Source organism: Dromiciops gliroides, chromosome X, assembly GCF_019393635.1.
Source record: "Dromiciops gliroides isolate mDroGli1 chromosome X, mDroGli1.pri, whole genome shotgun sequence".
Taxonomy (NCBI): Eukaryota; Metazoa; Chordata; class Mammalia; order Microbiotheria; family Microbiotheriidae; genus Dromiciops; species Dromiciops gliroides.
This window is the reverse complement of record NC_057867.1, coordinates 11,084,429-11,112,397: the sequence shown is the minus strand read 5'-3', so window position 1 is coordinate 11,112,397 and position 27,969 is coordinate 11,084,429. Positions and strand designations below refer to the sequence as shown.

General features: G+C 44.2%; 1 protein-coding gene and 1 pseudogene across 3 annotated transcripts; both read right to left on the bottom strand.

Annotated features, from left to right (window-relative positions):
• Positions 1-498: 498 nt before the first annotated feature.
• NOX1 (NADPH oxidase 1) lies at positions 499-27,615 on the bottom strand. Of its 3 annotated transcripts, XM_043974420.1 has the most exons (13): positions 27,548-27,615; positions 20,130-20,225; positions 14,742-14,852; positions 14,425-14,509; positions 10,219-10,367; positions 9,928-10,109; positions 9,708-9,837; positions 5,212-5,304; positions 4,765-5,000; positions 4,410-4,572; positions 3,819-3,965; positions 1,448-1,572; positions 499-781 (listed from the first exon to the last, which is right to left on the bottom strand). In XM_043974420.1, the coding sequence occupies exons 1-13, from the start codon at positions 27,590-27,592 to the stop codon at positions 655-657; spliced, it is 1,689 nt and encodes a 562-aa protein (XP_043830355.1). In that variant the 5' UTR covers positions 27,593-27,615; the 3' UTR covers positions 499-654. The 3 variants fall into 3 exon arrangements, with proteins under 3 accessions (XP_043830355.1, XP_043830357.1, XP_043830356.1); XM_043974422.1 differs by lacking the exon at positions 3,819-3,965; XM_043974421.1 differs by lacking the exon at positions 14,742-14,852.
• LOC122733746 lies at positions 7,396-8,140 on the bottom strand (annotated as a pseudogene).
• Positions 27,616-27,969: the final 354 nt, after the last annotated feature.

Here is a 27,969-nt window from a genome sequence, read left to right as displayed (position 1 = left end):
TGTGAGAGTTTGTGAAGTTAGAAATAACAAGATTGGATGTGGGGGGGGTGAGAGTGAGGACTCTCAGAACACTTAGGTTATAAGCATGGATCACTGGGAAGATGGTGGGGTCTTCAACAGTAATAGGGAAGTTGGAAAAAGGGGAGGGTTTAGGGGAAAAGATCTTGAGATCCAACATGCCCAAGCATGTTGAGTTTAAGGTGCCTATGGATTGTCCAGACAAGCAGAAAGCTTTACCACATGCGGAGAACGTTAGAACACAAAGTACCATTCAACAAGTGCATAGGAGAGGTACAAGACCAAATACCAGGTGAGGTCCAACAGAGAGATTGTTGTTATCAATCTGGATAGGCTCTATGTGAAGTTCCATCCGATCCAGCAAAGGGGCATGGAGGTGAAGAGGAAACAATGGAGGGCATTCCCACTGTAGTGAGAAGTGGAAGAAAGAGCATGAAGCCACCCAACACATATTCTGCAAAGCCAGCCCGCTGTCCCAATGTCGATGAGGTGTAGGGTGAATGCAAAGATTAGAATATCAGAACCCAGGTCAAAGAGCACTGTGATTTGCCTGGGTTGGGCATCCCCATCTGGGGGCACAGGAGAGCTGAAAGAAGGCAGGAGCTCATGACCGGCAGCCACTCTTGCTTCCACCACTTAGAAGTTTTCCTTGTTGAAATAGAACTGGACCCTCCTGGGATCCAAGCTAGAGTAGTGGTTACAACACTTGCGTAAACTCTTTGCCAGGGTCTGGGGGCCACACAGGAAAACCCCCACCACTGACCTGCAGAAACACAAAAGGAGAAAGGGCTGAGATGGGGCAGGTCGTATAAGCATGGCATTTTCCCATCAGGCACAGGACATCAACCTTCACCTACCTCCATTTCTTGGTGCTTTTCTAATACAGTCAAGCAGGGCTGGATGACAGCTCCCAAGGGATATGCTGACTGGTCCACTGACTAGGGGATCACAGTGATTGCGGCCCCCAGCACAATATCCTGCCTCCTGCCCCCATTCCTCTAGAAGGAATGATAGGTCTACACCAGTGCTGGGAAGAGACGATCAAGGCAGCTATCCAGATAACTCAATCCTCAGCCTTTTCACATTAAAAACAGAAGTAATTAATAAAAAAGCTTCTGTCACCCACTTCATTTGCTATCTTAGGCCAAGTGCCTGACTGCGCTTTCTTGTCACAGAGGGTGGCAAGTTCTCACTGCTTCTACAATATTAACTCTTCCTTCAGGACATTGAAGGCTACAGTTTCTCAGTGTTCAGGAATTTCAAAGAGATTTCCACAGGAGAGCTTAAGCTGATTTGCTACAGTTTGGAGTCAGAGGACCCAGGTTTCAATTCTGCTCTGAGCCTCATCTTCAAAATGAAAGGGTTAGATTTGGTAGCCCCTGAGGTCCTTTTCTACTCCAACTCTGTGATCAAGCCTACCAGCACTTACCTGGGATGGACAGCAGCTACAGCAGAAAATTCATTGTCCCACATAGGTCTCCCAAAGGAAGTTTTCTGTTTCAATCCGGTCACAATATCAGTGGATTTGTCAAAGTGCAATGCTGCATGACCAGCCTGGGGCCAGAGAGGGAAGGTGTTAGAAATAGACCCAGACTGCAGAAGGGTATTCACTCGTGGAGGCCAGGTCACTAAAGCTGGGGTGTGCCCTGCTGTTCACCAGCACTTAACTTGAAAGGACCGAGGGGCTGTGGCTCAGTACCCTGCCCAGTGTATCACAAAGGGTAGCACTTAACAAACCCATTATCTCAATGAATCCAGTCCCCTGCTGGCATTGCCCTGTAGATGAAACAGTTCATGAAGACAATATTTCCAATCAGTATGCCTCTCTCTAAAATGAGAGGGAATATATATATATATTTTGCGGGACAATGGGGGTTAAGTGACTTGCCCAGGGTCACATAGCTAGTAAGTGTCAAGTGTCTGAGGCCGGATTTGAACTCAGGTCCTCCTGAATCCAGGCCCGGTGCTTTATCCACTGCACCACCTAGCTGCCCATGAATATATTTACTATTCAAAATAGATGCTGGCAATATACACATTATTACAACAATGCAAATAAAAATAATCACTGAATGGAACTGAATGCTAGGTAATTCTCATGACCAACCTGGGCCCTAAGCAAAGATGAGGGGGGACATGTGTCTAGCTCCTTTCATTAGAAAGGTAGGGAATGTCAGGGATGAAATGTTGCTTTCACATGCAACTAATTGGTTAATTTTGCTTCCTTTTTTGTTTGTTACAAGGGAAGGCTCACAGGGGTGGGGGGAGGATACTTAAAATTATTGTGATGCACTATTTGACAAAAACTGCTGGGAAAACTGAAGATAGTATGGCAGAAACTAGGCATAGACCAACATCTTACACCATATACCAAAATAAGGTCAAAATGGGTACATGATTTAGACATAAAGGGTGATACCATAGGTAAATTAGGAGAGGAAAGAATAGTTTACCTCTCAGATCTATGGAGAGGAGAATAGTTTATGACCGAACAAGAGATAGAGGATATTATGAATTGCAAAATGGATGATTTTGATTACATTAAATTAAAAAGGTTTTGTATAAACAGAAGCAATGCAGCCAAAATCAGGAGGGAAGCAGAAAGCTGGGAAGCAATTTTTACAGGCACTGTTTCTGATAAAGGCCTCGTTAGGCAACTAAATCAAATTTATAAGAATCCAAGTCATTCCCCAATTGAGAAATGGTCAAAGGATATGAACAGGCAATTTTCTGATGAAGAAATCAAAGCTATCTATTGCCATATGAAAAATGCTCTAAATCACTATTGATTAGAGAGATGCAAATTAAAACAACTCTGAGGTACCACCTGACAGCTATCAGATTGGCTAAAATGACAAAAAAGGAAAATAATAAATGTTGGAGAAGCTGTGGACAAATTGGAACACTAATGCACTGTTTGTGGAGCTGCAAACTAATTAAACCATTCTGGAGAACAATTTGGAATTATGCCCAAAGGGCTATAAAGCTGTGCATACCCTTTGACCCAGTAATACCACTACTAGGTCTGTATCCAAAAGAGATCATAAAAAAGGAGAAAGGACCCACATGTACAAAAATATTTATAGCTGCTCTCTTTGTGGTGGCAAGGAATTGGAAATCGAGGGAATGCCCATCAATTGGGGAATGGCTGAACAAGTTGTGGTATATGAATGTAATGGAATATTATTGTGCTGTAAGAAATGATGAGCAGGCAGATTTCAGAAACACCTGGAAAGACTTAAGTGGACTGATGCTGAGTGAAGTGAGCAGAACCAGGAGAACATTGTACACAGTAACAGCAACATTGTGGGATGATCAACTGTGATAGACTTATCTCTTCTCAGAAAGACAATTCCAAAGGACTCAAGATAGAAAATGCTCTCCACATCCAGAAAAAAGAATTGTGGAAATCGAATGCAGATTGAACCATACTGTTTCTACTTTTTTTGTTTTTCTTTTTTGAGGTTTTTCCCTTTTGTTCTGGTTCTTCTTTCACAACATGACTAAGGCAGAAATATGCTTAATGTGATTGTACTTATATAACCTATATCATATTACATGCTGTCTTGGGGAGGGGGGAGGGAAAGGAGGGAGGGAGAAAAATTTGCAACTAGAAATCTTATAAAAACAAATGTTGAAACTATCTCTGCATGTAACTAAAAAATAATAAAATACTTTTATGATAAAAACAAATGGTGAAAACTATCTTTACATGTTACTGGAAAATAATAAAATACATTTATGATTTTAAAAATTATTGTGATGTAGAAGTTCAATGAAAAACAATGCTGGGAACTCACAATGTCGCTGTCCCACCCGGTGAGGAAGAGCCTATAGGTTAGGAAACCCACTTTTCCACATTCTTCCATCTCCCGTTCCAGGCAAGCCAGCAGATCATTGAACCAGGCGAAAGCTCCCGTGTCCCTACAGATCCAGTAGAAATAAATCTGGAAGTCACAAGAGAGAGTATGATCTTTTGTGTCCCTTGGTGAACATGTTAGATATATCTTCAAGAGGGCTTCTAAGGGCCAACTGGGCAAAGCCCAGCTTTCATTCCTGAAACAGCTTCAATGATGTCTGATTTGGAGATGAAGACTACCATAGCAAGGAAGCAGTAATGCTGGTTCTCTGGTGGTTAGAAGCCCACTTGCCAGGCAGTTGTACATTTGCCCATTTCTTGGGTCTCAGCTGCTTTGCAGACCAGACCTGGGCACTGGGGATTTCTGTCTGGTCCCCTGCCACCCTCACTTCCAATCATCTCAAAGGAAATGATGGCTCTCCCAGTGATGGCAGAGTGCTTCACCCCCAAGTCAGGCCCAGGGCACTGACCCCTACAGAGGGGCCAGGAGGACTCCTAATAACCTTGAGGAGTGATCAAAAAGTACAATTACCGTTTTGGTTTTCAGGGTGTGGTCTGCATGTCGAAACTTGTACCAAATGGACTTCAGGATGGAGGCAAAGGGGGTGACCCCAATTCCTGCTCCCACCAACATAGCCACTTCATACTGAAAAACATCCTCACTGGCTGTGCCAAAGGGACCGTCTACTTCCAGCCTGGCAAGAGGCAGAGGAAAATGGGTCAGAGGAAGTTCTACTCATGTCCTTTACTTGGTTTCTCTGTGTTTATTTGTATTACAGCAGATGGCCTGGAATTTGAGGGACCCCTGAGGAGGGTTATGGACCTCCTTGCCAGGCTACCATTATCTTTGCCCACTTCTTGGATCTCGGCTGCTTTCTAGACCATACCTGGGCATTGGGGAATTCTGTTGTTCAAATGCTCTTATAAGAGTCTCTGTCCAGTCCCCTGCTGCCCGAATGTGAATAGAGAAAAAAGGTTCTTCAGGTGCTGAGGTCAAGGTGAAAGGGTGCCACTCCAAGGGAGACACTGAGGGGCAATTGACAAAGATATACTGTCCGACTTCCATGCGGAAACCACACTTGTTCATCTGAAGCTCCAGTACTTTGGAAGGGTGCAGGATGGCCTATGAGAGAAGTACATGGACACACCCTGAGTGTATTCACCCCACTACTTCCTCCCCCGATTCTGTGCAGAACTAGAAGTGCCCAGGATCTCATTCTAGCTCCCTTCAAGGCTGCCATCTCTCTGGGCCAAAACACAAGGTTGTTTAAGTAGGTGGAGAGGCCAGCCAGCACACTCAGTGTCAAAGGAGGAGCCAAGGCACCATCCCTTACCTTGGTAATCACCACCTTCTGCTGAGAGCGGTAAAACCGGAGGAGCCGTTCAAAGATGTAGAAGATGACTGGGGCTAGAACCCACTTCCAGGACTACATGGAAACAGGGGCAGATCATTACACATGGACTGGCAACCTGGCATTAATTACCCAGCAGCCCTATGCTCCCGCTACAAACCCCAATATCCAAGCATTGAAGGAAAGAGAAGGAAAGAAACCCAGGCCCTTTTCCTCATTCATCTGTCACTCATAGAGCAGTCTGGCCAAGTAGCGGCCTAGCATGTCACAACTGCACGTTGCATATTGAATTGTATGCGGTTTGGACTGCTAGTCAGTACAGTTAGCCTAATGCGAAAACCCAACAGGTGTGAGATGGGAAGTAGAATAATGTGACCTGGACAACACCAGGAAGTACACATATAATAACAGTGACATCTCCTCCAGTGTCTGGAAGCATTTCTCTGACTACATTTCTCTGACAGCCTCTTAACAGATGTAAGCAAGCTCGTGGTCATTGGCAGAGCAGGAGATTGAAGGCAGGTCCTCTGACTGCTCGTTGGCCACTCCAAGCTCAGTGCTTCAGACTGTCACCATCAATCCTCCCATTCTTTGAAGGATGAGGGATTATCTCCCCAAAACAGCAAGGTCAAACGCCTGACATTTTCCTGCCTTCCCCATGTAATCTCATTGACCTTTTCTCTTGAAGAAGTCTTTAGAAGTGCCTCTACAGAGCACAGCTCAGACAGGCCGTGTGGATTCCACATCATGGGTGGTACATAGGTACTGCTAAGCATTCACCATTACCATCCCCACTTGCTGGCATCCCTAGCTCAGACCTTTGCCTACAAGCCCCCAGGCACTGACTTTTTCAACAATAATGACTCAGTTTTATGGATGCCTTTTATTTTTACATCAGTCACTTCTAGATATCCTACCCTTTATTTTCATCTCTACCCCATTGAGTCATAGGAGCTGAAAGAGATTTAAATTACCCAGTACAGAAGAGGAAACTGAGGTCCAGAAAGGTTAAAGGCCCTTGTAACAAAGAAAAACGCCTATGCAAGACCTATACAGTAACTGGCAGGCTAAGTCGCATTATGCACCTGTGGTGCCCTGCCTCCTCTCTTCCCCAGTGAAAGGAGGGAAACCCATTTCCTCCTCTCTTCTCTGGAGCCAAGGTTGGGCATTCCAGTTACGACCAGAGATTTGATTCTTGAGGATGGTGTCAGATGAAATTTGTTTTGATACTTCAGAAGGACTGAGCTTTCTCTTCTGACATAGAGTGAGAGAGTAGGGTTCACACATTGCTGCTACTCTTAAGTCAGGTGGATGATGGAAAACACAACAGAAATGTGTGAATTAGTCATAGTGCCTTTATTAAGTGCCTACTGTGTGGGGCCAGGCACTGTGCTAAGTGCTAGGGATACAAAGAGGCAAAAGACAGTCCTTGCCTTCAAAGAATTCACTGTCTAATGGGGAAGACAACATGCAAACAATTACATTCAAATGAGCTATAGACTGGATAAATTGGGGGTAGTCTCAGAGGGAGAGCATTAAGATTAATATTAATAGCAGAAGGGCAGCTAGATGGCGCAGTGGATAGAGCACCGGCCCTGAAGTCAGGAGTACCTGAGTTCAAATCCCGCCTCAGACACTTAACACTTACTAGCTGTGTGACCCTGGGCAAGTCACTTAACCCCAACTGCCTCGCTAAAAAAAAAAAAAAAAAAGATTAATGGCAGAACAGGTGCATTTGGTCTTTGGCTTCTTAGTAATACATGCCAGGGGGATTATTTTAATTCTGGCTCTTCTTTCTCCTTTGCTCTCCAGAATTATTTCTTTTGATCTTTTATTTTCTGTGTTTCTGACTGAAAGCAGTTGCTCATTCTCAGGCCACTTTTGGGGGGCCACCCTCTGCCTTTCAATCTTTAATCTTTACAAGCAAATAAAGATAAACCCCAGCACCTGGGATACCATTAGCTTTAGCACTATCTGATTTCATAGATTACTGCTCCTATTCTAATTTTGGAATCAACAGGATGGAATTTGGAAGTTTACTCTCCACCCCACCATGGAACTCCAAGTCCTTGCCCTTGAGAATAAAGCACCTTCCTTTGGGGGGGGCAATGGTTAAAAATTATATTTATTAATGTGGTCATGATAAGGAAGAAGTTTGGGCCTGGATTATAAAATGCAGCATCTCTTTCTGATCTGCTTGGGCAAGCCTTTGCTCTTCTTTCAATTTTTCTCTTTGCTGTCTTCCATCTTTTGGGTTCGAATTTCCCTCATTAAATCAAAAAATACCTTATCAACATTAGCACATGTTTCAGCCAAGGTCTCTCCGTAGTTGACATTCCACTGTGGGTTTTTTGTGTCTTCTACAGAAACGTGTCTTATTTTCTAAATCTGATTTGTTACCAACTGGAAGAAAGGGAACATTTCATCCTCCTTGACTCTTAAAACCTGTTAAAATACAGCTCTGTAGGGGCAGCTAGGTGGCGCAGTGGATAGAGCACCGGCCCTGGAGTCAGGAGGACCTGAGTTCAAATCCGACCTCAGACACTTGACACTTACTAGCTGTGTGACCCTGGGCAAGTCACTTAACCCCAATTGCCTCACCAAAAAAAAAAAAATCCAGCTCTGTTATGCAGAAGACACACAGAAAGCCCTCCCCACTTTGGAAGTAGTTGTCCCTGATAGCTACGTAGTCCTCCTGCCTGGCAGTGTCGAGGATGCCAATCTGGACTGCTTCCCCATCTAGGACTGCCTTCTTCCCATAGCTGTCAGCTTCAGTTGGCTCACAGTCTTCCACCAACTTGTTGTACATGAACATCAGGGTCAAAGTGGATTTCCCCATGCCACCACTGCCCACCATGATAACTTTAGGTAAAGCCAAAGAATTCTGGCCCTTGGGCTCATTTGCTGCCATCTTTGGTTATAGAAGTATCCCAGGAGGAAAGAGGAATCTTCTATGTGAAGAATGTTGTTGTAACAAGCTTGACAAGACATCAAAATTGCCCTTGTCTCCAACCCTGAAGCCAGCCAAGGAGGGGAGGCAGACATGCATGGCTGGCTGGCCTGGGTGAGGCTGAGTCCACTGCCACCACTGCGGGCCTGAACCATGTACCTTTCAAGGGGTTCTGGGTACCAGCAGCTTCCTGATAGCCTTAGTTATTACTACCCCCACAGCAATTTCCTCAGGTTGCCTGCTATCGTCCATACTAGTTAGTGTAGGAACAGCTGCAATTGATGTGGAGTTCCCAAAGAATGTTCTTGTACATAATGCCTAAAGAAAATCCCACCTCCAGTTGCTTATTCTTCTGAAACATTTGGATGAGATTCTGACATGGAAGAAATGTCACCCTCCCTACCTCCAGAGGGTAGTCTCAGAAGCTGCTGCTACTATGAGTTGAAGATTTCTATTTTCTGCCTCCTTAGGACCCTTCCTTATGAGAATCTCCTAGACTGTCTCCCCTTTGAGAGCAAGGACCATATTTCTTAGGGTGTCTCCCTTTCCCAGACAAGACCCAGCAGTACTATATACATTCAAAGTGCTGAGACTGTGAACGTGGTATTGGTTCAGGGACCCTGAGGATTCAAAAGAAGGCCCAATTGTTTTGTTTCAGAGGTGAGACAGATGAGACCTAGATAAAGGCAGTGACTTGTCCAGCTAGGAAGGGCTCCAACCTCTCAAGCGAATGCCTTCTTTCTCCCAGAGTGCAATGCTCTTCTGAAGTCAACAGTTCCCCTTGATATGAGCTTGTGATCAAGGCCAAAGTGCCTGAGCTTCTTCCTCTGGAAGATGCCAGAGTTGGACTACATAGGAACCAACATTTGTAGAGCATTTTAAATCACCCAAAGTACATGATATTATTTGACCCCCACGACCCAACCCTACCCAGGTAGGCAACATGGGTATTATTATTTCCATCTTATAGATGGGGAAAGTAAGGCTTAGACAGTCAGTTAAGCTCAAGTTCATAGAGTCAGAGATTTAGAGCCAGAAGGAACCTTAGAGCCACCAAGGCCAACCTCCTTGTTTGGGGGGGTGGGCAGGGCAATGAGAGTTAAGTGACTTGCCCAGGATCACACAGCTAGTAAGTGTCAAGTGTCTGAGGCTGGATTTGAACTCAGGTCCTCCTGAATCCAAGACCAGTGCTTTATCTACTGCGCCACCTAGCTGCCCCTCTCTCCTTTTTTTAAATGAGGAAGTTGCAGGGGGCAGCTAGGTGGCGCAGTAGATAAAGCACTGGCCCTGGATTCAGGAGGACCTGAGTTCAAATCCAGCCTCAGACACTTGACACTTACTAGCTGTGTGATCCTGGGCAAGTCACTTAACCCCAATTGCCTCACCAGGAAAAAAAAAAAAGAGAGAGAGAGAGAAACTAAGGCCCAGAGTGGTTAAGTGACTTGCCCATGGTCAAACAAGAAGTAAGTGATAGAATCAGGATTTGAACCCAGTTCTTCCAGCTCTCTGATGCCATATGATGCCTTACCTCAGCAGGTAGCCCTTCAAACTGGGGGCGTGTACAGTGGGAATGCTCACCCCACTTCTCATACACCTGTGCACACTTGCTGGGGGGGTTTTTTTTCATGCTGTCTTCTGTTTGACCTCGGACAATCCCCCTGAGACACGAAAAGAGGAGTGGTTTGAGCCAGAGGAGGAGACACGGCAGGGAGTGGGGAGGTGGGGAGGGCAGGCATCCAGGGACTTACCCAATTCCATGAATTACGAGACCAATGAAATAGATGACAAAGAGGTGATGTGTGTACCAGAAGACCTCAAAGTAGCACCTGCGGATAAACTCTGTGGCTGAGGTCACCATGAGGATCAGGGCTAAGGTGATGATCACACCAGTGAGGCCAGCAATGCTGGTGAAGGTCAAGTGCTCTACAGTCTACAGTCAGAAGGAAGAAGAGAAAGCCTATCACAATGGCTATGTGGACACCCCCACCCCTCACCACCCATCCTAGGAGCCTCCATGCTTTGCCACAGGAGCTACTTACCATGTTTGGGGAGGGGAAGGGATTTAGCCAAGGGCTTTCGTTCTCATGGGGGTACAGGGTAGAGAGGGTGAAGGCCAGAGAGCCGTCATTGGCCTTGCAACTCCTGTTGTACCGTTCAAAATTGAACAGGTGGGCAGCAATGTGGATGACTAAATAGAAAAAGAAGAAAGAGATGGGGCAGGGGAGGTTCTGGGAAGCCATCCTAGCCAAAGCCATTCATTCTAGGCACTGGGAAAAAGACATGTCCCTAGGCACGTAGGAGGCACACAGTAGGTGCTGGTTAAGTAATTGTTGATTGAAGTCATATGATCATAGACTTGGAGGTAGAAGGAACCTTTGAAGCCATCAAGTCCAACCCTCCCATATATCAGATGAAGAAACTGAGGTCCAGAATGGTTAAAGGATTTGTCCGAGGTCACCTTTGCCCAAGAATAGTCTCTGTGTGTACATTCTAACAGGTATAGTGTCCTAGAGAAATGTAGACTCTTCTTGGCCAACCAACCCTCTGGGTAAGCAGAATCTCCAGTATGGGGCAGTGCAATCAGAGGACTCAGGTTTGAATTTCAGCCTTGGAACTCAGGCTTTAAGCACAAATCCAGTGTCCTAGCCACAGAGAAATTATAGTGGCCTTTCCCACTTCTGAATTTTCTACTATCAGGAAGGGAAATTCGGTGGCTCTTAAATCTATCTCCATATAACATGACTTGGGACTGTCTTGGCGGTAGAAAATGTGGACTGCAGATTTGTACTTGCCATGTACTATGAGCCCATGGCCTGACTACTTACTGTGACCAAGTCGCTCTATCCTGCTGGGCCTCAGTTTACCCACTGCTAAAGTAAAGGAACTGGAGTCTAAGCAAGGGGTGGAGCCAAGATGGTGGAGGAAAGACATTAAACACACAGAGCTCCTGACACAATTACCCCCAAAACAGCAATAAAACGAGCCCTGGAGCAGCAAAACCCACAAAAAGATGCTGAGATTATTTTCCAGATTAAAGGGGGCCATACTGGGCTGCTAGCAGAATCCACCCCCCCCACCCCGCATCGTGCCAACACAGACCCCAAACGTGCTTCACAAGGGGAATTTATCCCAGGCTCCGAATCAGCTGCAGTACCAGCATCTTCTGGAACTAAGTTTACCATCAGGTGAGAGAGTTGAATGGCTGGCCTGGGAGTGGGGAGTGGAAAACACAGGGGTGTCTTCGGGACCTGAGGAGGAATTCGGATATCCCATCCCAGCAGGGAACCAGGAAGAAACCTCGAACAGTGGGAGGCCCAGGTGGGGGAGGGGCACAGGCTCATTGAAGCTGAAAACCATCACAGCACTCTGTTGGCTAGTTAACTAGCAAGTTAGCTTGAGGTTACTTTTGGACCAGAGAACAGGCCAGGTGAGAAAAAAAACCTGCCCTCCCTCAAATTGAAACACCTGGGACCTTCTAAAGTTTGACAGTGTAGCTTGCAAGTAGGGCCCCACCATAAGAGGGAGCTAAAGGTCAATTAAAAAAACTGCAAGATGAACAAGCAAAGAAAGTTGCAAATTATTGAATGTTTCTTTAGCAACAAGGAAGATTGAGGTGCACCCTCAGAAGAGGAGAGCAACCTCAGGGCCCCTACATCCAAAGCTTAGAAGAAAAATATGAATTGTTCTCAAGCCATGGAAGCACTCAAAAGGGACTTTGAAGAGAAAGTAGGAGAGATAAAAGGAAGATTTAGAGAGATGGAGGAAAGAATGGAAAGAGAAATGAGAGCAATGAAGGAGAGTTATGACAAAAAGGTCAACAGCTTGAAAAGCCAAATGGAAAAGGAGATAAAAAAGCTGTCTGATGAAAATTATTGCCTAAGAACTAGGATTGAATAAATGGAAGCTAGTGACTTTATGAGAAACCAGGACACAGTAAAGCAAATGCAAATGAATAAAAAAAAAATAGAGGGCAATATGAAATATCTCCTTGGAAAAACAACTGACCTAGAAAATAGATCCAGGAGAGATAATTTGAAAATCACTGGACTATCTGAAAACCATGACCAAAATAAGAGTTTAGACAGCATCTTCCAAGAGATTGTCAGGGAAAATTGCCCTGATATTCTGGAAGCAGAAAGCAAAATATAAATTGAAAGAATCCACCAATCGCTTCCTGAAAGAGATCCCAAAAGGAAAACCACCCAAAAGGAATATTATAGCCAAATTCCAGAGCTCCCAGGTCACGGAGAAAATATTGCAAGCAGCTAGAAAAAAAGGAATTCAAATACTGTGGAGCTCCAATAAGGCTAAAACAAGATCTAGCAGCATCTACATTAAAGGACCGGAGGGCATGGAATATGATATTCCAGAGGACAAAGGAACTGGGAGTACAGCCAAGAATCATGCACCCAGCAAAACTGTGTATACTCTTTCGGAGGAAAAAATGGGACTTCAATGAAAAAGAGGAACTTCAGGCATTTGTGATGAAAAGACCTGAACTGAATAGAAAATTTGACTTTCAAATACAAGACCCTGGAGAAGCATAAAAAGGTAAACAGGAAAAAGACTTCATGAGGGATATTAAAAGATCAAACTGTTTACATTCCTACATGGGAAGCTAATACTTCGAATTCATAAGAACTTTCTCAGTAAGAAATTCACAGAAGACACAGGTCTGAACTGAATATGAATGGATGATATCTGTAAAGCATTTATGTTTTGTTAAATGTCTGGGGCCGGATTTGGGTTTGGGGTCTCCCGGATTCAGGGCTGGTGCTTTGTCCACTGTGCCACCTAACTAACCCATGATGATATCTTTAAAATAGGGTTGAGGTATAGGAGGAATAGACTAGGGGAGGGGGAAGGGGAGAGATGGTCTGGGGAGAGGCAGTTCACATGAAAGAAACAAGAAAAAAGCTTATGGGGAAGGGGAAGAGGGGGAAGGAGTTAGGGAGTGAGGAAACCTTAATATCATCATAATTGGCTCAAAGAGGGACTAACATACATACTCAAGTAGGTATAGTAATATATTTTTGCCCTGAGGGAAAGTGGAAAGGGAAGGAGATAAGGGGGCAGGGGAGAAGAGGGGAAGGAGGGAAGGGCAGATTGGGGGAGAGAGCAGTATAAAGCAAAACACTTTCGAGGAAGGTGAAGATGTTCTGCATAACTGCACAAGTATGACATATTGAATTGCTTGATTTCATAGGGAGGGGTGAGGAGGGAAGGAGGAAGAAAAATTTAGAACACAGAATTAGCTCAAAGACCTTAATCTCATCAGAGTGGGCTCAAGGAGGGAATAACATTCACACCCAATTAGGAGGAATAATCTATTTAACCTTACAGGAAAGTAGTAGGGGAAGAGGATAAAGAGGGAAGGGTGAAAGAAGGGAGGGCAGAGCAGGGGTGGGGGCAGTCAGAAGTAAAACACTTTTGAGGAGGAATAGGGTAAAAGAAGATAGAAAATAGAGTAAATATCATGGGAACGGAATAGGATGGAGGGAAATAGTTATGATGATTGATTATAATGGCAAAACGTATGGTACCTACTTTGCTGGGCTATTATGAAGAAAATTCTTTGTCAAGTTTAAGGTGCTATATACAGGTTATGATGAACAGGATACTATCAGAAAAAGACCTACATGAACTGAAGCAGAGTGAAATGTACTGTATACAAAATAACAGCAATAGCGTAAGATGATCTGCTGGGAAGCATGTGGTTATTTTCAGCAAGGCAATGATGCAGTATAACCCTGAAGGACTTATGAAAATGGCAACCCATCTACAGAGAAAGAAGTGATAGTATCTGAAAACAAATGAAAACACGTTTAAAGAAATTTTTTTTCTTTAAATTCCTTAATCTGAAGTTTTGTTTTTTAACTGTTTTCTCTCACAATGTAGCTAATGTGGGAATGTTTTCTATGACTACTCATGTATAACTTATATTGAATCACTTGAGTTCTTGTGGGTGGGGGTCGGAAGGGAAGGGAGGGAGGAACAGAAGTTGGAACACAAAGTTTTAAAAATTTCATGTCAGCACTGGCCCTGGATTCAGAAGGATGTGAGTTCAAATACAGCATCAGACACTTGACACTTACTAGCTGTGTGACCCTGGGCAAGTCACTTAACCCCCATTGCCCCGCAAAAAAAAAAAATTTAAAAAATAAAAATAAAAAAATTAATGTCAAAAATAAAGTAAAGGAACTGGACTACATGGCCTCCAGTTTCTTTCTGTGTGCTTCACTTACCTGTGTGCAGGCAGATCATGTAGGCCACCAGCTTGTGGAAGGTGAGGTTGTGATCCAACTGCTTCCTCAATGTGCGCCTGCAGCACTGGGGGGAATGGATGGGGGACCATCATGTCAGCTTCCTGCAGCTCCATGTGACCACCCCCATCCCAAGATAGAGGTTACCTCTAAAATCTCTCTCCCTGAGCTTCCCCCTCCCCACTCCCATCCAGGATCATGAGTCTACTCCCTTGGCACAGGGCTGGGAGTATATTGATCTATAAAGGCAAGGAGCCAGCTCTGAGCTGACCTTGGGCCCCAAAAGGTTCATGGCTCACCGAGCAGCTGCCCCTTAGGAATGAGAGCAGATTCCGGCACACAGGGAGCAGGATCAACAAACTGTTAAAGTTCAGGCAGCGAGCAGAGGCCCGTGCCCACGCTAGTGAAGACTGGCAAGGAAGGGAAGAAGAAGAAGGAGGAGGACGAGGAAGAAAGAAGAAAGGAGGATAAGAAGGAAGAAAGAAGAAGAGAGATTACTTTTTTTTAGGGCCCTTACCTGGGTAGACACTATCATTTAGCAGGACTTCACGTTCTGATGGGGAGATGGCATATTCAAATGAATGAATGAAATTAAAAACCCCATCTATTTATTAAGCACTCTGTGCCAAACACTGCAAACACAAAGGGTTTTTTCTGTGTATCAGTGAGGGTGGGAGAATCGAAGTAATCCTTGAAGACAGGGGAAAGCTCCAGATTGCTGCCTGTGGGAGGAATCCTTAAAACCCTGTAGGAAGGGGGTAGCTAGGTGGAGCAGTGGATAAAGCACTGGCCCTGGATTCAGGAGGACCTGAGTTCAAATCCAGCCTCAGACACTTGACACTTACTAGCTGTGTGACCCTGGGAAAGTCACTTAACCCTCATTGTCCTGCAAAAACAAAGCAAAATAAAACAAAACAAACAAAAAAACCCTGTAGGAAAATCAAAATATAACTTGTAGGAACCCAGGGATGTGACCAATAATCTGGTACATGTCTCGACTAAAATACTTGTGCTACAATCTGCTTTACTCCAATTTCTTTGATACTGATGTCAGTGAAAGAGATGGTACTATTGAATTCAAGGGCAATGAAACCTCATTGGGGGGCAGAGCCCGGCCTCCTCCTTCAAGCAGTTTCCACCTAGTGCTGCTAGAGTTTCTTTTATCAGATACTAGGTAAAATCAATTACTTCATTGCCTTGGAGCTGGCGTGGGGGTCGGGGAGTGAATGCAAACCCTAGGAAACCAAGGGCTACCTTGTGTAGAATCTTGGCATCTTCCCTTGCCAGCTGCAGCTGGCTTCATCCAGTTAAACCTACTCCCTCTTTCCTTCCTTCCTTCCTTTTTCTTTCTTTTGCAGGACAATGAGTGTCAAGTGTCTGAGACCAGATTTGAACTCAGGTCCTCCTGAATCCAGGGTGGGTGCTTTATCCACTGCCCCACCTAACTGCCCCCAACCTATTAATTTCTTATGACCTTTTCCTCCACTCCACCTCAGCTACACACAGAGATGGCCATACCCTTGATCTTGCCCTTACCCAAAAGTCTTCCACTTCCCTGTTCATGAATTCTGAAATTCCCTTATTTGATCATAATCTTCTATCTTTCCAACTTTCTCTCTGGCCTACAACCCCTAGCCCTGGTTTTTTTGTCCTCACCATGGCCTGTGGTTGCTTCAGCCCTCAGTTCTTTCTCAGACCATCTTTGCATTGACTTCAGTCTCCTCCCTTCTCTACCCTGACCCCTTGGCGAATCAGTTCAACCCTACACTTAAATCCCTAATCCCTTTTCTTACTTCCTATCACTCCATCTTTGGTTTACTCCCACCATCCACCATCTTCACTCCTATTTGTGTGCCTCCCAATGGCTCTGTAGAAAATCACAAAGTCCTGCTGATTGGTTCTACTAAAAATTCATCTTCCGTACTTTCTTTCTTTTTTTTTAGTGAGGCAATTGGGGTTAAGTGACTTGCCCAGGGTCACACAGCTAATAAGTGTTAAGTGTCTGAGGCCAGATTTGAACTCAGGTACGCCGGTGCTCTATCCACTGCACCACCTAGCTGCCCCCTATCTTCTGTACTTTCAACTGGGACCTCACTGCAGCAAGACAATAATACTTTGATACCTCCCAAATTAATTAACTGTCATTCACCCTAGGTGCTAGGTTGCCTTGCCTTTCAATTCAACAGAGCTATCCCATTTACTAATATCAGTACCAAAGAAATTGGAGTCAAGTGGATTGTAAAGCATGAAATCCAAACTTTTTTATGCCACCCTCAAGCCTCCATGCCACCTCAACCCCCAAGCTGAGAATTTTGCCTCATATTTTACTGAAAAAATTGAAGCCATTCACTGACACCTCCCTCTTTTCCCATCTCCTCATCTCACATCAATCATATATCTTCCCTCATGATTTCCTCCTTCACTCCTGTCTCACAAGAAGAGGTGGCCCTTATCCTTGCCAACCCAAACCCCTCTACAAACTCATTCCATGCTATATTCTCCAGCAGCTAGCGCTTGTACTTTCACGCTCGCTCCCTCCCTCTCCCCCACCCCTCCTCTCTTTCCACTTTCTCTGATACCTACAAACATGCCTATATCTCTGGAGTCTGCTAGCTGTCATCCTGTAAATCCCCTGCCCTTCTCTTTGAAATCCTTTGCAGTCTGGTTTCTGACCCACTTATTCAACTGAAACTGCTCTCTCCAAAGTTCTGATCTCTTTTTACTTTTTACTTTCATTTCTAAATTCTCTCTCTCCCTCCACCACCTCCACTTCCCCATTGTGAAGGCAAGAAATACTATACCCATTATACATATGGAGCCATGCAAAACAAATGTCCACATTAGCCATGTTGTCAAAAATACAAGAAGAACAAAGTGGAAAAAAAATGGTATGCTTCATTCTGCACTCAGGGTTCATCAGTTCTCTCTCTGGAGGCGGACAGCTTTTTTTCATCATGAGTTCTTCGGAACTGTTGTGGTTCCCAATGATCGATCAATCGATCTCTCTCCCTCTCTCCCTCTCTCTCTCTCTCTCTCTCCCTCCCTCCCTCCCTCCCTCTCCCTCCCCCCCCCCCTTGATCTCTTAATGGCCAAATTGAAGGGCCTTTTCCCAGTCCTCAGCCTTCAGGACCTCTCTGCAACTTTTGACTCCTCCAGTTGGATACTCTCTTCTCTTTAGGTTTTCATGACATTAATCTCTCCTGGTTTTCCCACCTGTCTGACCACACCTTTGCTGATTCTTCCTCTAGATCATTCCCACTATCCTACTCCCCACTGCACTTGTTCCAGCCCTTCTCCCCTTAAGTCTCCCATCCTCTCAGCCAAAATTCAGTGCCACACCTTCTTCTCTTCTTTTGGCTGTATAGATAGTCTAGCTATTGGTGTCAAACTCAAATAGAAAAGGCGCCATAGGTAAGGATACTTAAATTGACTTACAAGACCACATATTAACATTATCTATGTTCTAGTGTAGTTTTGTTTTGATAAATATTTCCCAATTATATCATAATCTGGTTCCACCTACAGAGCTCTGTGAGCTGTGAGTTTTACACTTTTGGTCTACACTATCTCACTTAGTTATCTAATCAGTTCCCAGGTGTTCAATTATCATGTCTATGCAGGTGACTTCTACAGGGTGGGTCAAAAGTCATAAATATTTAATAACTCCTTTTTTGTTTTTAATTTATAATACCATAGCATCATATAGAGTATATATAGGAAATGAATTTACATTATGTGTAAAAAATCAAATCTCTTAAATGGCAAAAAATAAAGAAAAAATAACTTTTTAAAAGTTATTAGGGGCAGCTAGGTGGCGCAGTGGATAAAGCACTGGCCCCGGATTCAGGAGGACCTAAGTTCAAATCTGGCTTCAGACACTTGACACTTACTAGCTGTGTGACTTTTTTTAATAACATGGCTAATGCGGGAATGTTTTCCATGACTTCATGTGTATAATTGGTATCATATTTCTTGCCTTCTCGATGGGTTCGGGAGAGGGTGGTGAGAGAGAGAGAATTTGGAACTGAAAATTTTAAAATTATTAAAAAACTTGAATAAGTCTTCATAACCAGCCCCCTTCTACCCTTCCAAGTTTGTAACACCTCTCCATGTACTATATGACCTAGAGCCACAGGACAATCTGTTAAATTTCCTCTATCTCTTAATACTGTAGTTTTTTTGCACAGACTATCCCCAAGGCCTAGAATGTCCTGCCCTGCTAACTCTGTCTCCTAGTGTTCCTGACTTCCTTTAGAACTCAGTTCAGGGGCATCTAGGTGGCACAGTGCATAAAGCACCGGCCTTGGATTCAGGAGGACCTGAGTTCAAATCCGGCCTCAGACACTTGACACTTACTAGCTGTGTGACCCTGGGCAAGTCACTTAACCCTCAATGTCTTGTGCAAAAACATCAAACAAAAATTCCGTTCAAATCCTACTTTCTGCAAGAGACCATTCAGAGTTCCCTTCAGCCCCAGCTGCTACAACCTTGCTCTCTGAGATTACCTTTGATCTACTCTATATAGCTTATATGTAACTAGTTATTTGCCTGTTGTCTCTCCATTAGATGAGCTCCTCAAAGGCAGAACCTTGTTTTTTATTTTTTTTTTTTGTATCCCTAGCATTTAGCACTGTGCCTAGCACATCCTAAGTGCTTAATAAATGTTGGTCCAGGGGGCGGCTAGGTGGCGCAGTGGATAAAGCATAGGCCCTGGATTCAGGAGTACCTGAGTTCAAATCCGGCTTCAGACACTTGACACTTACTAGCTGTGTGACCCTGGGCAAGTCACTTAACCCCCACTGCCCCGCAAAAAAAAAAAAAATGTTGGTCCATTGACTGAATGAGTGACAGTGGAGGCCCAGTTACAGTCTAATGTCCATTATCTGAGGACCAGCAGAGAAATTCATCTGTAGGCAGAATAATTTCTTAGCCTTCAGAACGGAGGATGGTACTTAGCACAGTGTCTGGTTTGTAGTAGGTACTTAATAAATGTGTGTTGACTGAGTGATAGAAAGAGCTCCAGATTGAGAGTCAGAGGAGCTGGGTTCAAATCCTGACCCTGCCATTTACTACTTTTTTCTTTTGTCTTTTTTTGGTGAGGCACTTGGGGTTAAGTGACTTGCCCAGGGTCACACAGCTAGTAAGTATCAAGTGTCTGAGGCCGGATTTGAACTCAGGTGCTCCTGAATCCAGGGCTGGTGCTCTATCCACTGCGCCACCTAGCTGCCCCTGCCATTTACTACCTATGAAAGCTTGGGCTTAGACCCCCCCTTTCCTCATCTGTAAAATGGGGGGGGGAGGTAGGTTAAATAATCACTAAGGTCCCTTCTAGGTCAAAATAGATGGAATATACTAAGACAAAGAAGGGTTCCAGTTTGTGTTGCCGGCAGGAGAATTTGCATTTGCATGATGCCTGGCACGGTGTCTTCATCGATATTGATTGATGGCTTGACAGACAAAATTCCAGCTCCTTGTTGTATGGAAATATGCATGAGGAACTCTTCCAAGTGCAGAGGTACAAAGACCAAGGTGGAATCATGTCTGCCTTCAAAGTGCTCCCATCCCACATAGACACACAGGAGTCTCCTAGGAAGTCTGATGGGACGGTACCATTCACAGTTCTGCAGCAACTGGAGGAGGGGCCTTTGGGTGAGCCCCACCCCACCCCACCCGATCCTGCCATTTACCCCAGTGATTTCTCTGGTGTAGTAGTACTTGTCCGACTTCTCAAACGTGAGGAAAGCAAAGGCAAACAAGAAGACATTTAGCCCCAGCCAAAGAACCTGGAGAAGGGAGAGAAAACAAAGAGATAAAGCAGGCACAGGCTGAAATGGGAATCCATAGCTAAAAAGGAGGAGGAGGAAACCCTTATTGCCCTGCAAAAAATAAAAATAAAAAGGAGGAGGAAAGGTGTGTCCCTTCTGAGTGCTTTACGTGTGCCTGCCTTCATCTTCAAAGAGTGAAATTGTACTGGCATCTCATTTTCTGAGGCCTTTAGGGGAGGCTTAGAGTCAGGCAGACTTGGGTTTGAAACCCATCTGTGTGACCTTGGACAAGTCTCTTAACATTCCCCGACTTCAAGGTGAGGCTCAAAAAGCGTAACGAGGAATTAAAAAAAAATTTAAATACCATGATTTTTAAAAGGGGGGGGGCTTTAAGCAATCTTGAAAAAATTAGCAGCTTAGGGTGGCACATTAACTCTTTCAGATCACTGTAATACATAGCTGGATTCCTACAGAAACAAAGAATGAATTCACCAGCTGAAGACTAAAGTACTGCTGATAGAGCTGACGCACTGGCTGTGGGCCTGTCTTTTTTTTTTTTTTTTCCTGAATAAGCCTATTATCACTCTGGACTTTGGTACTGTGGCTTTATTTTCCCCAGCTACAGTGAGCTCCTGGGGCTCCCTAATCTGCCCATACCTGTACTCTTGGGGACCCCTGGGCCCCAGCTTGCTTATGTAGTCGTGGGTCTGGAATTCAGTAGCTCTTACCTTGGCCCCCAACTCATTCCCTGGCTTTGGAGCAGTACCATGCTAATTTCAAGACCACCAGCTCAAATCTCTGGGCAATATGAGAATGATGCCACAGGTCCTCAGCCTAGGAATATCTAAGAGCTTGTCCAGAACACCGAGGCAGCTAGCAGGTAGAATATGGGGTCTAAAATTAGGAAGACTGGAGTTCAAATGAGACATCAGGCACTTACAGCCTTGTGACCCTCAGCAATTAATTTCACCTCTGTCTGCCTCAATTCCCTCATCTGTAAAACGAGAATAATAACTCTGCTTGTCTTGCAGGGTAGTTATGAGCATCAAATGAGAGAATATTTGTAAAGTGCTTAGCACAGTGCCATGCACATTATCAAGTGCCTGTTTCCTTCCTCTTTTCAGACATAGCCTCCACCCTCTAACAGATTCTCACCACATTCCACAAAGCGGAGTTAGATTTATATTGACCTCTGGAATTAAGGACACAGGCCATGCCAATCAACCTCTCCTATGCCAATGTCTTAGGGAAAGAGTCAGAGGGTTATCCCCACTGGCATTCTGTTGAAAACACTGGCCTCTGGGGCTCTCATTCCTCCTCAGCCCCTTGTCACCTCTCCCTTCCCCAAGCGTTAACAATAAGATAGGGAGGGGAGATGGAGGGGTGCTGATAGTGGTGATCTCTCCTCCCCGAAAAAGAGCATCAAGGAGACATTTTAAAAATACACAGATAAATCGTCGTTGGTCACTGCATTGATAAATGGTTTTAGTCTGTCCAAGTTATTTATCTTTGCAATGGTGTGATTATATAAATCGCTCTCCCTGCCACCCACCTCCTGCCAAAGAGGTGAAAGCCTCAGGCTGCAGAATGAGACACACATTTGTGGGATTTGTTTTGCCTGACTATGCAGATTTGTTCCAAGGATTTAGGTTTTCTTTTTCGTTTTTTCTGTAAGGGCACTGGAGGGAGAGACAAGAAATTTTTATGAATTGAAAAAATAAAAATTCAGCCTTGAAAATATACCCAAAAGAGAGAAGGGAGTTCAGAAAGACCCAGACAAACAGGCCAACTGGGTGTACCAGTGCTTCCCATTTTCAGATACACTGCTCTTTGTTGTCTTTCTTTGCACATGGGAATATTTGTGTTTGTGTTTGTCAGCATCCTGACTGTGAAAAAGACTGCTTTGTTATTATTATTATTATTATTACTATTATTATTATCATCATTAGGCAGCCAGGTGGTGGGTTAGAGAGAACGCTGGGGCTGGAGTCAGGAAGACCTGAGTTCAAATCTGACCTCAGGCACTTACTAGCTGTGTGACCCTGGGCAAGTCACTTCACCCTGTTTGTCTCAATTCCTCATCTATAAAATGAGAAGGAAATGGCAAACCACTCCACTAGCTTTACCAAGAAAACCCCAAATGGGAACATGAAGAGTCAGGCACAACTGAGATGAATGAACAACAAATTATTATGATTACCCACAGAGAAAGCAGTGCTCCCCCAGCCTCAGCTATGAGATGATGTGGGGACCAAGTAGCTAATGTTAGACCTTCCAAGGCTTGGTGGCTATAGTCCAGTTTTCCAACCCTACCCCAGACTCTCACCCCTGAATTAGGAGACAAGGGTCTTAGGCCCCAATGGAAACCATACCAAGGTGATCCAATACCAGACCTACCTTATGTTTGGTTGTTTGGGGTTTTTTATTTAACCTTCTTTTTTTTGCAGGGCAATGAGGGTTAAGTGACTTGCCCAGGGTCACACAGCTAGTAAGTGTCAAGCGTCTGAGGCCAGATTTGAATTCAGGTCCTCCTGAATCCAAGGCTGGCGCTTTATCCACTGAGCCACTTAGCTGCTCCAATTTTCATTTTTATTATGGGAGCTATATTAGCATTTTGGATAGAGAGCTAGCCTGCGAAGAATGCAAGAAGCCCTGAGTTCAAGGCTTGTCACTAACATCTTGGCTGTGTGCCTGTGGACCAAGAAGTCTCTTAAACTCTCGGTATTCCAAGCAATTCTCCATGACTTTAAGTTGTACAGAGAAGGCATAGCCCTGCATTGGTAGAGGGAGTTTGTCACCGGGGAACTCCCAATGCCACTGAAATGCCGGGTATCCAATCCCTCTCCCCATTTTAAAAATTATTACGAACTTGCCAAACACCAGCAAAATACGCCAACCACCACAGCAGGGTTCTGTAGAGGTCCCTGAGGAAATCAGTCATATGCTCTAGTACTCTCCCTAGTCAAGAAGGAAGAAAGGGAGAGAGGGAGGCTGAAGAGGCACCTTTAACCTTTACAGAGGTGAGCAGAGGGATGACTGCCCAGGGAGTCCAATGTTTGCCATGAGAGAAGTGTGACGGCACATGGACAGAGGCATTGGATTGATATGAGTAAAAACTCCCCAGCTGAAAAGCAGCAGAGTGAGGAGAGTCAGAGATGTCAGAGTCGGACTGGCCTTCTGTCTACCTACCTCATTTGACATTTGGAAACAGTGAGGGCCTTGTAAATGGGGGGTAGGGGGGGACAGAAAAGAGAAGTGATTTGTCCAAGGTCACATAGCCAGCCAGTACGGGAACTAGACAAAGTCTACAGACTCAGGACTCTTTCTTTTTTCATTTCTTTTTCTTACTTTCTTTTTGTGGGGCAATGAGGGTTAAGTGACTTGCCCAGGGTCACACAGCTAGTAAGTGTCAAGTGTCTGAGTCCAGATTTGAACTCAGGTCCTCCTGACTCCAGGGCTGGTGCTTTATCCACTGCACCACCTAGCTGCCCCTCAGGACTCTTGCTTTAGCTTTTAAAAAAGAAATACATTTTTATTGATGCATTTTGTTTTTCCATCACTGGCCTTTTGGGGAAATCTCTCCCCCTCCCCATCTCCTACCCTGAGAATTAAGCCATCCCTTTTAACAACAACAACAAAAAAAGGTAAGTGAGAACACAGTGAGCTCATCTGACGATGCATGCCAAATTGTGCTCTAGTAGGCCCCACTGGCTAAGGCTGAGAGGAAGAAGGCATATTTCATTGTCTGGTTTCCCACACCATTCCTGGTCTTTCAATTACTCAGAGTTTGGCTTGCTTGCAGTGAGATTTTCCCCTGAAATTGTGATGAGCTTCCTTTGGTTCTGCTCATTTCATCTGCAGCAATTCATCCAGATCTGCTCAAGGCCCTTTCTACACTAGGCACACATAGGCCCAAAAGCAGTAAGTCTAAATTCAGAGTACTTCAGTAGAAATAGAATCACAGTGTTCATGCAGTCAAGGACATCATGTAGGGTCCTCTGTTCCCCAAATCATCAGCTTTCCAACAAAGTTTACTCCTTGCAGGATCAGTCCTATGGGACCTTGAGGAAAAGTGAGAAGCAAGGCAAGCCCCATATGGAGTGGTGAAATTGGAGGGAAAGTACTTAGAAGCCTGAGAAAGGAGCCAGCAAGTCTTGGTGGATGAGAAATGTGGATCAAAAGAAGTTATGAGGGCAGCTAGATGGCACAGTGGATAGAGCACCGGCCCTGGAGTCAGGAGGATCTGAGTTCAAATCCGGCCTCAGACACTTAACACTTACTAGCTGTGTGACCCTGGGCAAGTCACTTAACCCCAATTGCTTCACTAAAAAAAAAAGAAGTAATGAAGTAATGAGTATTAGAGCACTGCTCTGGAACTACTAGTTCCTGCCCTATCACTGACTGGCTATGTGACATTAAATCACTTCCTTGCTCTATGCCTCAGGTTCCCCATCCACTGAGGGTATTGAAAATGTCTAAGATAGGTACATGATTTAGACATAAAGGGTGACATCATAAGCAAATCAGGGGAGCATGTAATATTTTACCTGTCAGGTTTATGAATAAGGAAAGACTTTATGACCAAACAAGAGATAGAGAACATTGCGGGATATAAAAGGGATAATAATTTTGATTATATTAAATTTAAAAGTTGTGCATAAACAAAAAGAATGCAGCCATGATCAGAAAGAAAGGGGGGGCGGGGCAGCTAGGTGGTGCAGTGGATAAAGCACTGGCCCTGGATTCAGGAGCACCTGAGTTCAAATCTGGCCTCAGACACCCTGGGAAAGTCACTTAACCTTCATTGTCCCCCCCCCCAAAAAGAAGGGAAGCAGGAAAGTAGGAGGAAATTTTACTGCAAGTTTCTCTGATAAATGCCTCATTTCTCAAATATATAATTGAAATAAATTTATAAGAATATGAGTTATCTTATTGTGCTGTACGAAATGATAAGCAGGCAGATTTCAGAAAAACCTGGAAAGACTTAAGTGGACTGATGCTGAGTGAAGTGAGCAGAACCAGGAGAAAAATGTACACTGTAACAGAAACACTGTGCGATGCTCAAGTGTGATAGACTTAACTCTTCTCAGCAATACAATGATCCAAGACAACTTCAAAGGACTCAAGGAAAATGTTCTCCACATTCAGAAAAAAGAACTGTGGAGTCTGGATGCACTTTCCAGCCTTGCATCAGCATCTAAAGAACCTGAGAAAGACTTCTCTGCAAGCACACCTGAGACCACGGCCAGAATCCAGAGCTGCATCCAGATGACGTCCCAAGAATCATCTGGGATTTCCAGAGACTTAAATGGACATTTTCTTTTTTGATTCACTTTTTCCTGTTGCATACACTATTTGGAATATCTACCTCCTAAGGGGTGGCGGGGGGAGACTGCCCCCTTTAGTTTTTGTCAATGCATCATTCAAATTTTTTCTCTCCTTTTATTCCCCCTCACATTGTTAATTATCATAAGCAGAATAGTTAAGGACTCTTTGTAAAGTATTTGTAGTATTAGTTATTGCTTCATATGTTTCTTAACAAAGCATATGGGGGATTGGGAGAAAATAATTATCAATAATGGGTTTTGGGGGAGACCCGGTAACCCCACCCCAACTCAGGACCTCTGGTTTCTCAGAGCCAGCCCCAAAGGCGCATTAGAGATCATAGTAGACTAACATAGTAGAGACAACAGAAACCACACCTAGACTTCATCAGCCTTGCCCTTCAGAGATGGTTCTTTTTCATACTTCCCCACTGTCATTACATCATTAGATCATAGGTAAAGCTCATTTTATTTTTTGTTTTTGTTTTTTTGGGGGTTGCGCAATGAGGGTTAAATGACTTGCCCGAGGTCACACAGCTAGTAAGTGCCAAGTGTCTGAGGCCTGTGACTCCAGGGCCAGTGCTCTATCCACTGCACCACCTAGCTGCCCCTGGTAAAGCTCATTTTAATATGGACCACCACCCTCAGGTCACATCAAGCCAATTAGCTTTGATCAGTGTGTAAGAGCCACCTTGATTGAAAGAGGAAAAGAGATGGGGATCACAAGGTGAATGTCATTCTGGGGTGGATGCTAGCTGAGGAAAGCTGAGCTTACTCTCTCTCTCTCTCTCTCTCTCTCTCTCTCTCTCACTCTCTCTCTCTGGTGCTGGGGGGCTTTGGCTTGTGTTAAATACAGTCAACTCTCTCTTTTTTTTTTAGTGAGGCAATTGGGGGTTAAGTGACTTGCCCAGGGTCACACAGCTAGTAAGTGTTAAGTGTCTGAGACCGGATTTGAACTCAGGTACTCCTGACTCCAGGGCCGGTGCTTTATCCACTGTGCCACCTAGCTGCCCCTACAGTGAACTCTTTACTACAATTTAATATGATTTAATAAATACTTAATGCCAAAAACTGGGAAAAAAAGAAATGACAAGCAAGAGGCTCTTAGGAAAATCTGGACTTACATGAATTTATGCAAAGTGCAGTAAGCAGAACCAAGAGAGCATTGTACACAGTAACAGCAATACTGTACAATGAATGACTTAGCTCTTCTCAGTAATACAATGATCCAAGACAATTCCAAAGGCCTCATGATGAAAAATCCCATCCAGCTCAAGAATTGAGAGTCTGAATGTAGACAGAAACATCCTTTTTTACCTTCTTTATTAATCTTTATGTTTCATATGACTGCACATGTTTAATCTAAATCAAATAACTTGCCTTATCAAGGTAGCAGTGAAGGGAGGGAAGAAGAGAATTTGAAATTCAAAATTAAAAAAAATAAATTTAAACAAATTTGCTTACATGTAATTGAGGGGGGAAAAAGGAAAAAAAAGAGAAAAAAAAGAAACTAAGATTCTATTTCTTATGAGACCTCGTTGAGAAAAGTGTGGGTAGGACCAAGAGCAGATATTCTATTGTGGGTAGTTAAGAGAAAAGAAGGGAGGGGGCAGCTATGTGGATAAAGTACTGGCCCTGGATTCAGGAAGACCTGAATTCAAATCCCACCTCAGACACTTGACACTTACTAGCTGTGTGACCCTGGGCAAGTCACTTAACCTCTATTGCCCCTCAAGGAAAAAAAAGGAAGGGAAAAAGGGAATGCCATGAGAGGAGAAAGGTATGAAATCCAAATTCCTATGACTTAGCAACACTAATTTTTGTCTCACATTTGACTCTGCCCCTCTGCCCCCCACCCCCAGATGTGGCCATACTAATGCACATCTTTCTACTCAGAAAGAAGTCCAGGAATCAGCCACAAATCTTTCCTCCACCAAGACTTATCAAACACTTCCAAGTGCTTTGGTCCCTCCACTCCGTTAGTCTTCCTAATGAAATTATAGCAGTGCCACTTACCAGAACCACAGCTGAGAACCAATGGTTAACCACCCAGTTTCCCATTGTATATGGATGGTATGCAGAAAATTCTCTCTGGCCAGAGGGACAAGGGTGGCCACTGGGTTTTGATGAAGGGTCTTCAGGACCTAATGCCTGGCCAGACTACTGACTGGATGCTTCTGGGTTGGGGATTTGGGTATGAAAATGCAAATCTTCCCAATGGCCTTCTAGGAATGAATGAGTGAATCATATATGAGTCACGTGAATGACTGAATCAATGTTCCTCCTTGGAACAACACTTTTATCTGCTCAGGTGGAATAACCAGCCATCTTTACAAGAACCACAGGGGTTTTCCCCAATGGGGTTTTTTCCCTTAAGGAAATAAATTTTCATTATCTTATCAGGTTGACCCAGTATGAGGTATCTAGGGAGCACTTCT

What these genes read in the sequence shown, in the direction of transcription:
- NOX1 (XM_043974420.1), bottom strand. Translation starts at nt 27,592, where the DNA reads ATGGGAAACTGGGTGGTTAACCATTGGTTCTCAGCTGTGGTTCTG. An exon ending in GGTTCTCAGCTGTGGTTCTG is followed by an intron (nt 20,226 to 27,547) that starts GTAAGTGGCACT and finishes TCCCTTCTCCAG; the next exon opens with GTTCTTTGGCTGGGGCTAAA. An exon ending in AGAAGGTGGTGATTACCAAG is followed by an intron (nt 5,001 to 5,211) that starts GTAAGGGATGGT and finishes CTTCTCTCATAG; the next exon opens with GCCATCCTGCACCCTTCCAA.